At 40.7% G+C, this 10,581-nt stretch overlaps 2 protein-coding genes across 3 annotated transcripts; one reads left to right on the forward strand and one right to left on the reverse strand.

Moving 5' to 3' along the window:
- Positions 1-2,102: 2,102 nt before the first annotated feature.
- anapc10 (anaphase promoting complex subunit 10) lies at positions 2,103-3,572 on the reverse strand. Its single transcript, XM_030775662.1, has 5 exons — positions 3,485-3,572; positions 3,169-3,288; positions 2,985-3,075; positions 2,695-2,815; positions 2,103-2,397 (listed from the first exon to the last, which is right to left on the reverse strand). Exons 2-5 carry the CDS (start codon positions 3,281-3,283, stop codon positions 2,170-2,172), a joined length of 555 nt encoding a protein of 184 aa, XP_030631522.1. The 5' UTR covers positions 3,284-3,288; positions 3,485-3,572; the 3' UTR covers positions 2,103-2,169.
- Positions 3,573-3,698: 126 nt separating this feature from the next.
- On the forward strand, positions 3,699-9,829 carry abce1 (ATP-binding cassette, sub-family E (OABP), member 1). 2 transcript variants are annotated; one of them, XM_030773461.1, is made up of 18 exons: positions 3,699-3,792; positions 4,236-4,407; positions 4,608-4,693; positions 4,837-4,934; positions 5,059-5,176; positions 5,522-5,659; positions 5,870-5,939; positions 6,072-6,168; positions 6,260-6,349; positions 6,444-6,565; positions 6,704-6,925; positions 7,025-7,084; positions 7,165-7,223; positions 7,375-7,485; positions 7,594-7,736; positions 7,878-8,000; positions 8,237-8,348; positions 8,998-9,829. In XM_030773461.1, the coding sequence occupies exons 2-18, from the start codon at positions 4,305-4,307 to the stop codon at positions 9,043-9,045; spliced, it is 1,800 nt and encodes a 599-aa protein (XP_030629321.1). In that variant the 5' UTR covers positions 3,699-3,792; positions 4,236-4,304; the 3' UTR covers positions 9,046-9,829. The 2 variants fall into 2 exon arrangements, with proteins under 2 accessions (XP_030629321.1, XP_030629320.1); XM_030773460.1 differs by having other exon boundaries at positions 4,259-4,407.
- The last annotated feature ends 752 nt before the right edge of the window (positions 9,830-10,581 follow it).

The raw sequence follows: 10,581 nt of genomic DNA on the forward strand, positions 1-10,581 counted from the left end.
AACATAATTGGAACTAGTGACTCACCTTGTTGCCTGAGGCCTGTAGTTATACTACTACTTCTAGGAGACACAGGGGTTGTGGCACTCATATTTGGTGATGTGTATGATGACCCAGATGTATGGTTTGTCTCCAGGGTGGTCAAACTGGGTGTACCAGTTTCAGTCGTTCTGTTCCCTGCATCAAGGCTTGTTTGGTTTAAGCTGTTATCGTAATCCTGAGCTGGGAAGCCTTCTTCCGATTCCTCTAAGTCATCCCCTGAATTATCGCCGTCTCCTTGGGTTATACCATTTTCAGAAGTGTTTGAATGTGTATTGTTAGAATTTGTTGGATTCATGGCTTCTTGTGGATCACTGGCGGTCACTGAGGACTTTGGCGCTAAAGTCTGAAAATGCCCAGCAGCACACAGCCACGCTACAGGAGGCAAGAGAGTGTTCAGCATTCTGTCTGCGACTCAGCAAAATACTGTACATCTCATCAAATTAAACACACTTGAGAGTCCCAGTACAATACATTTAAGTGTGAAGTTCCAGTTTGCATGTGCTGTATGCTTCCATTTTAAATATTTCAAATTCGAAATTCGAAATTCTAGATTCGTAATTTTATGTTACTGTGCAAGAATAAAAATTACAAAAAAACAAAACAAAAAACAGACAAACAAAAAAGTAAATCTTGTTTTCAGACAACTAAATGGCTAATTCTGAGGGGCAGTTCAACAAAGAGTTTTGCATATACCATCTTGGTGTATGTAGATTTTGTCAGCATTTATGCGCTGAGCAAGATGTGGGTGACAACACGTGACAAACACGCTTTAGTCAAAAAAGATCAAATAAACCACTCCTTCTATTTAAAAAAAAAAAGAAAATCATAAATTCATTCAAAATTGTTTCAGATCACTTACCAAAAACAAACAAAAGAAGAAAATTCCTCAGCATCTTGGTGTTATTATAGGAAACTAACTGTGCACTTGCTTGAAGCGAGACTGATGGCCGCACCTTAACGAAACAAAGAAGAAATGTTCCTGCCAGCTCTTTTCTGCAACTGAGCCAACATCGTCATCATCAAGTTTAAAGCATGCAAACCACACAGGCTGCTAACAGGATGCCTGCACATCAGCTCATACATACACAGGGTGCATAAGGCTTTCACACAATTCAGAGGAAGTCATGTATACTTCAGGCCGCCAACGGAAAGTTATGACATAGTGTTAAAACAGTTCTCACTGCCCAATAACATAATTTAAAATGTCCAATAGCAATAGCTATGTATGAAGGGTAATAGTGTATAGCATAATAAAATAGTAATATAGTAATCTGTCAAACCATATTACTGCTACTAAATCAGACAATATTTTGTTTGCATATTAACAAGGTTTTGTTAAACTGCTTGTATATTAAATATGGTAAATATTTCTGACAAATACTTATAAAATCACGCTCCCTGCTCAATATTTCAATACTGTCAGGTCTCAGTAGAGCTCAGTGATGTCTATGGTTTTCAGAACACATTACCAAATTATATAGGACACGTCTCTAACCCCATGGTGCTCGGTTAAAATAACAGGTCAGAGTGACTCATTCTGTCATGTATCGCCTACAAGTGGCCGTGTCTCTGACCTTAACAACGTCAACTGCATACATTTAGCAGAAAGAACATCTGAATCTCTCAAGTGTGAATATAGTTCCAAGTATAATACCTATCCCTTCAGGAGAAGCATACCCAGAATATGTCATTGACACATATTTCACACCTCAATATTATTTATGTATTTTGTCATGGTATCAGGAACACATAAGTTGAGAAATGCGGTTGGAACTGGTGATGTTGTGCCCTCTGGTGAACAGATCTGGCATTACTCCAATATCACACAGACAATTTCTGCAAACAAGAAAGCTTCTCTCAGGTACAGTTATTTGTGTTTTATTCATAGTACATTTTTAGCAGAAATATTAAATTTAATGTTTACAAAGTTCTGATCCTAAAACACAAATTGGCACATAAGACAAGATCATTTGGCCTTATCCATTTGAGATTACAGTTGAGAGACAGACACAACTTCTCTTTAAAACGTCAGTCATTGTGTCTGAAAACACAGGGTATGGTGTCAAGCCTTGCCCAGTCACCAGGGTCTTCAGTTTGCATGGCTGCATTGTGATTGAGCACTGCTTTTGTTATCTGATGGTGCGATACATCATGAAGTCCACTGTGGTGCATCGCGGGAATTTGCCGATGGAGCTCTCCTCTACAGGCGTGTAAACTTTGATCTGTCGCATGTGTGTGTCTCTGCCATTCTGATGGTTGGCCAACACGGCGATCTGGATCATGAAGGTTCGAATCGGAGTATTCAAATCCAAAAGAGGGATGTGAATCCAACCACTTGGCTCTACCATCTCCAGTTGCTAAGAATATACACACAGGCACACATGAACAGAAAAATAGAGGGCAGTTTTATTGATTTGTTTCATAATGATTTAGACAGTTGCCTGGTATTAATGTTCTGTTATCTTTCACTGATATGAGCCATTCTTTCACATGCAGACTGACCTGAGATACATGCATACAAGTCAGACTTTTGTAGAATAAACATCTAGCGTGCTCAGTAACTATGAGCAAACCCTTTCTAAAAGCAGAGCATTAAAGTCATTGTTGTAGCCAAACAACATAAGACATAAACCAACTAAATTCTGATTTCTCACCCGAATCTCTTGAAGGTTGTGAAAATTATTTCCAACTCTGACAGAGATCTTGCTTGGAGTGTAGCTCTCATCTGACTTATAATCTGCATAAATACACAACATCTTCACTGTTGTCTTTCTCCTGAAACAGAACACGTCAAAAGAGCCCATAACAACAGAAACTATGTACGAGGCTGTGTCATGCAATTTGAAACAGAGACACTCAACACTCAGAACCTTGAATGAGCAGACAGTTGCCTAAAAACAAAAAAATGATCATTGCCAGACCGAAACACACACACTCATTGTACCTGAATTGAATGTTTACAAGATGAGGTTGGGAGCCATCAGACTGCCAATAGGTCTCCAGGTTATCATCTCTCAGCTGATCTACCCCAAATCCTGCACAGATATTGGAGGAGGCAGACAGTCACTTAATTTGACCATCTATTTAAAAAATAAGACGGAATAAGAATGTTATGCACAGACACACACCAGGTTTGCAAGACGACAGTGACCAAACGGCCTGAGACCCGATCTCCCTTACGGTGCCGGTGCGTTCCAGCTGTTTAGGGTCTGCGCCAGGTGGGGTTTTATTTGCGGTCGCCATCGTAACTGAAGTAACAGAGAAGTTCGTATTTAGCATTCAAAGCCTCACGCGTAAAACTGTGACTTACAAATAAATTCAAATTCACTCGACATTCGATATGCGAAAGACAAGAAAGCTTTGCTAGCAAGCTACGCTACAATTTTCCGCAAAGCATTGGGAATTGAGAAAGCATTTGGAACAATTTGTTAGTAAATATTTTACCTGTGGTCCAATGAATATCTGTTTTATCTTAACCTGAAGAGGATAACATTTTTGTTCAAACATCACATTCCAGGACCCGAATTTTTTCACTTCGAATTGAAGTCCGTTTCCCGGTTCTGTCGCATATGGATGAGGTCATGGTATTGCAGGCGCTATTTTAAAACGCAGTCTTCATTGCCGCCATTTTTCCCCTGTCATCCATAGAACACGTTGCCTGAAAAGAGGGGATAGTAATATAAACTAGGACTCTTCATCCTGACTATCTAAGTGGGCCTTGAAAGGAGGCGGTCGGGGTGTGTTGGAAAAAAGTAAGTCAATTTCATCATTGTGAGAGCAGTAGCTCGCATATGTCAACTATGGAGGCTAATTTGGTAACAGAAACGTGGTTACAAACTTCAGTGACAGTCTTGATAGCCAAGCCCAATGTTCGCGTCCGCCTCGTCAGTTTTTTTGTAATAAGTGTATCTTGGTTAATATTGTCGATGCCAGCTTTAGCCCTGGCTGTAGTTCACATGAAAAGATAGCGTGTTTTGGCTGCTTGTGTAGCTACCTCAAAAAGACATGTCGGAACACTATCAGAAAATTTAAAGCAACACTGATTTGCTCGCTCGCCTGCCGATGTAAGTATGGTCATTGTTCACTGTTTTTTTCCGATGCCTGGGATACGTTTTGCAGGTGCAGGTAGATTCATAAACATGGTAACCCTCCTTAATTATTCATTACCGCACGATATTAGTGTAATCTTCAGTAGGTCTCTGTCTCCCCCTTGAGCAGGGCAGATGTCTGAGCTGTTCAGGGAACGAAGGCAACACCCAGCATAATGTCAGATAAGAATACAAGAATCGCCATAGTCAACCATGATAAGTGCAAACCCAAGAAATGCCGACAGGAGTGCAAGAAGAGTTGTCCTGTGGTGCGCATGGGTAAGATATTTACCATTGGAATATTTTTGCCTCTTATAAGTAACAGGCATTCCTGCAAATCTGTCGTTTACAGTGGATTTACAAAACCTACAAAGAACAACAGTTTCATCTACCATACTGTAAGCTCCTGCCTATTTCTATAATGTGTTTGCATTTAATATTCACGTGCTATGCCTGTGTTTTTTGTTTTTTTTTTTCAGGTAAACTGTGTATTGAGGTCACTCCTCAGAGTAAGATAGTATGGATCTCTGAGTCTCTGTGTATAGGATGTGGTATTTGCATAAAGGTACTAAAACCTGCCTCTTCTTCTGCACCATTTCACACATTAACTGCATTCAAACCAGAGCAGATAATACCAAGTGTACTTAGTCAAGGTCAAGGTTTTTTACCCTATGTTTTCCCTCATTATGTTTGTGTGTGTGTCCGCAGAAATGTCCATTTGGTGCTTTATCAATCGTAAACCTACCTAGCAATTTGGAGAAAGAAACAACTCACAGATACTGTGCCAACTCATTTAAACTTCACAGGTAGTTACACACATATGCCTCCACGGAGGAGCCTGTCTGAACAAAACAAATTGAGTGTTCCCCAACAGTTTCACATCCAAGACTTTTAATAAGTTTCTTACCAGTGAACGTAATTCTTTGTTAGACTACCCATTCCACGACCAGGGGAGGTGCTAGGGCTGGTTGGCACCAATGGAATTGGAAAATCCACTGCGCTTAAGATCCTGGCAGGAAAACAAAAACCCAACCTGGGAAAGTATGATGTGAGTGTAACCCTCAGCTGTGTGGATTGATTTCCTTTTTTTTTTTTTTTCTTTTTCTTTTCCCTAACGTGGATGCTGATTAATCTCTAGAATTATCATATTCAAATATTACAAAGCCCTCATCTGTTCTAGTTGCTAGGGTAATTCTTATGCCTTTAACTCATTTTTAGTATGTGTGTATATATATTCCTAGTAACAAACATGGCAGACTTCTCGTCTCTCTTAATTCTGCTGACCGTCGGCTTGAAGCTCAGTTGTGATTCGGGTCTCTATTCTGCATTTATGTTAGCACATTTAGCTGTTACTTATTACTAACTTTCCATTTTCTTTCTGGGGGATTTACAGGCTCCTCCAGACTGGCAAGAGATCCTGACGTATTTCAGAGGCTCTGAGCTGCAGAACTATTTCACCAAAATCCTGGAGGATGACCTGAAGGCCATCGTCAAGCCACAGTATGTGGACCAGATCCCCAAAACAGTGAAGGTCAGTGACATACTCCAGAATGTGATGATCTTAAATGTTACTTAGCAGTTCCGACTACACTTCTGGTCTACGTGTAAAGATTTCATTGAAACCGGTTCCAGTAATGGTTACATTTATCCCCAGTACCTTCAGTGTGCTTTTTTTCTTCTACTTCTTTTTTTTGTTGTTGTTTTTTAAATTTTTTATTCTTTTTCTTTTTGTGGCCTGCAGGGCTCTGTTGGAGCGATCCTGAACAGGAAGGATGACACAGAGACACAGGAACTAGTTTGTGAACGGCTGGGTACAACACTTTCGCTTTATTCAATTCTGCTGAACGTATTCACTGCTACATCTGATGTTGGTTATAATGCAACTGAGGTTTTCTCTGTAACTGGCATTTGTGTGTGACTAACTTGCTTCCATTTCTGGGCAGACCTGCTGCACCTGCGCGATCGGAATGTCGAGGACCTCTCAGGAGGAGAACTGCAGCGGTTTGCCTGCGCAGTCGTCTGCATCCAAAGAGCTGACATGTCAGTTGCTGTGTTATCCCTCTGTTTTGAACCTCCTTCTGCTCCTCTCTACCTCTTTCTGTTGTTCATATCTCTCCATCTCTTTCTGTAGCTATATGTTTGACGAGCCATCAAGTTACCTGGATGTAAAACAGAGACTGAAGGCCGCCATCACCATCAGATCCCTCATCTCGCCAGACAGGTCAGTATAACAAGCATCCATCCATCCATCCATCCATCCATCCATCCATCCAGTGTTAAATGATCCATTCTCTCTCTCTCTTTTTGTACATTAGGTATATTATTGTGGTGGAGCATGATCTGAGCGTGCTGGATTACTTGTCAGACTTTATCTGCTGTCTGTATGGAGTTCCCAGCGCGTATGGTGTGGTCACTATGCCTTTCAGCGTCCGAGAAGGTACACTACACGCACACGTGCACACACACATGCATTCATATCTTTACAGCTGAAAATCTACAAGACAATTGTATGCTCATTGGCATTTGTTCTCTCTCTATCCATTGCTCCCTTCCCCCAATCCTCCTCTGTCTGTAGGTATTAACATCTTCTTGGATGGTTACGTGCCGACGGAGAACCTGAGGTTCAGAGAAACCTCTCTGGTGTTTAAGGTGGCGGAGACAGCAGCGGAGGAGGAGGTGAAGAAGATGTGCAGGTATCAGTACCCCTCCATGAAGAAGACAATGGGAGACTTTGAGCTGTTCATCAAGGAGGGAGAGTTCACCGACTCTGAGATCATGGTCATGCTCGGCGAGAACGGTGAGAGGAGAGGGAGTTTGGTCACCTTCAGTTCTTTTCGATTTCCAAAATTTAGGAAGTATGTGGGTTAAGCATATTGAAACAGTTCTGTTTTGGCAGGTACCGGCAAAACGACGTTTATCAGAATGCTTGCGGGAGGCCTGAAACCAGACGGAGGAGGTGAAGTATATTGGCCTGTAATGTGTGCATGTATAGACACAAATGCTCAGTAACGTAGCACTAAAATGTCTGTGTTGCAGGGGAGGTGCCCATCCTGAATGTGAGCTATAAGCCGCAGAAGATCAGCCCCAAATTCAAGGTGCCTCTGACTGTACCATACATATACCCACGTCGTTTTTACCTGTCCTGTCTGATTCCACTTACTCACTGAGACTTGTCAGGATTGCTGCTATCTTAGCTCTTTTGTCCATATGTGTAAATATGAATGTGTGTGTGTGTGTGTGTTGCAGGGCAGCGTCCGTGCTCTGCTTCATGAGAAGATTCGAGATGCGTACACACACCCTCAGTTCATCACAGACGTCATGAAACCCATGCAGATTGAGAGCATCATTGATCAGGACGTGAGTCACCATGGCAACCACACACTCACCCACATACAAGTCTGTTCTATCTTTCCTATGCAAATTTTGGAAACAAAACTCTTGTGTGGTATGTGTGTGTGTGTGTAGGTGCAGAACCTGTCTGGAGGGGAACTGCAGCGTGTGGCCTTGGCGCTGTGTTTGGGGAAACCAGCTGATGTGTATCTGATCGACGAGCCATCTGCTTACCTGGACTCAGAGCAGCGTCTCATGGCAGCCAGAGTTATCAAACGGTAACATTTCCATAATGTTATATTAGTATATTTGAGTATTTCATACTTTTGGTTTAGTTTATTAGACAGAGGAATTGATATGAAATGCACATTATCTGTATTTTATTTCATTTTTTGCATTTCTTTTTTTCTTTTTTAAAGATACATACTTCATGCTAAGAAAACTGCCTTTGTGGTGGAGCATGACTTCATTATGGCCACGTACCTAGCAGACAGAGTCATTGTGTTTGACGGGATCCCATCCAAAAGCACATCAGCCAACACGTAAGGACTGTGGTGACATCCACAGGCACAAACACACAGAGACACACATGGCTATACGTATATAGCACCTGCACCGCTTGTTATTTACAGTTCACTGTAGACACAGCAGAAGGTTAGATTGGTAAAGATGGTATTTTAAATATTAAGCATTTGTCGTGGTTAACTATTATTTGATCTTAAGTCTGATTAGTCTCTTCATGTTTGTGTGTTTAATTGTATTTATCTTTGTATTTCAGTCCACAGACTCTGCTAGCCGGCATGAATAAGTTTTTGTCTCAGCTAGAGATCACGTTCAGAAGAGACCCGAACAACTTCAGACCGAGAATCAATAAGATGAATTCCATTAAGGTATAAATACAAATGAGCACACACATCCACATACACACACACTTCAGGGTCGCCAAGGTGGACTTGAGCCACACAGAATACACAACCTGACTAAAATTAATTTACTTCGGTTTGCCAAATGGTGAATCTTCCAGTGCAAAATAATACAATACGTCTAAGGGCAGGGCTATCTCTCCCACGGTCTAAATCAAACAACTATTATATATGATCTGATGTCTCTCTCATGTGCTTGGCAGGAACTGTAGCTGAGACATTGAACTCAGTGTTCAGGAGTATGTGTGAGAGAGGGAAAGCAGCATTGTAAAACAGCAGAAAAGGGCTAAGACAGATAGAAGAAAAGGAAATTCTTTAGACTGATAACAGGATTGACAAGAACTGTATGGTATAAAGAAGAAGTATTATAGACAGGCAAAGCAGGAATTTCAAGTGGAGGGAGGAAAGCCAAAATGAACTGCTTTGTCCGTCTACCTTAAAAAAAGATTCATGAGTAGTACTTTAGAAACAGTACAAAATGGTTAATTACCAATTTGTTACAGTTAGCTCCTTTTAAACCTGAAAGACAAAGATAAAGCACTGGTAAAATGAAGTGCTACTCTGTGTATTGTTCAGCCCCAAGTTTTGTTTTTTTTTTTGTCCCCTCTTCCCTCAGGATGTGGAGCAGAAGCGAAGTGGGAACTACTTTTTCCTGGATGACTAAGATTCCATTCCTGTTCATGGTCTTATGGGCATCACCAGCCCATCAGGCTGTGACACTCCCACTGTATGACTTCACTCAGGAAGAGAGAGCACGATGGACCATACATACAGCCCCAGCTTTCCTCTCTCGTTCATCCACAAAGGCTGGTGTGTTCCTTTGACTGAAAAATGACCTACCACACTGTTTTAATGGTCGCAAACTCATATGACTCCGAGCAGGAGGCATGATTAGAATGTCAAAAAATGCATTTTACATATGAAATAAATTTTAATCATAACCCTAAACATTAAGCTTATTTAAAGCAATTTGTCTCTCAAGAGCGAGTTGACACAAAGTTAGTTTCGCATATTTGTATCCATATCAAAGCTGAAGGGGTAGCAGATTTTTGGGCCCTACACCAGTTTAGAGGGTTTTCTAGTTTAACAGTTGCTGCTATGTAAGTATTTTGATTAAAAGATTCATGCCACTGTTACAAGTGTATATTTTATTATACTTGAAATATCAGTTGTACCTTTTTAAATTCTTTCAAAACAGTTGAGTTAGGAAATATGTAACGATGACCTTGAAACTCAGGAATTTAAGCTATTATATGCTTAAATAATCAGTTCTATTCGATCACTTCTAATAAACGAAAGCTCGCAATGTTTTCATATTGTCAGTTGTATTTGGTTGAAGATTAGACTGAAGTTTTCACTGATATTTTATGAGGGTGGGTAAATGCATGAGCTTGGTTTATTGCTTTCATGCTGCCTGGGGGAGGATGATGTTACACTAACCGCTCGAAACCAAGTCGTTTCTGTTCTGTATACTAGACAGCAGACCTAAAATAAAAGTATGCTCTAACTGTGGTTCTACTGATACAAATGAGGCATGCACTATGGTTTCCACAAAATTTGCAACAGTTCATTGCTAATTTGATCTAACTAGCACAGCCTTATCGAGCAAAGTTTGCTAAGCAACAGAGAGCAGTGGCCTGCCTAGCTGCAATGATGCACTGGCCTTGCATGTTGAACTCATAAATAAAAAAACAAGATCAAGGCTAATACAAAGCAAGTGACACGATATCAGTGTGAACTGTTAATACATTTTGTAGTGTATCCTAAGTGCAAATGGCAACACTAACAGGTCTAACAAAGGTAAATATTTCCAGGCCAAATGGAGAGGAGGGGGGGGGAGACAAAAGATACGATAAAACACTTTGACTTTTATTCTTTCAAGCAACACCTAAAATCTTTGGATGCACACCATACCTGTTAAGCGTTTAAAATGAGTACATTCAATGTTCCCATTACAGTTGTTCAAAGTCAGAGTGGAGGAGAACTTTTCCAACAAAAACAGGCTGAGCCACTGTAAACATCGCTCAAAAAGACAAAATGAAAAGACTGCTCAATTTAACTGGATGATGAAAGCACACATTTCCAGATTATACCAGGTGAAATTGAGGAAAACAGTTTCAGTTCAGGTATTTGTAGGAATAGTTCCTGTATGGCTTATATTCATGTCTATTTCAAACCTCACCAGTCAAATCAAGATATT

The sequence above is a fragment of the Chanos chanos genome, chromosome 5 (assembly GCF_902362185.1).
Source record: "Chanos chanos chromosome 5, fChaCha1.1, whole genome shotgun sequence".
NCBI lineage: Eukaryota > Metazoa > Chordata > Actinopteri > Gonorynchiformes > Chanidae > Chanos > Chanos chanos.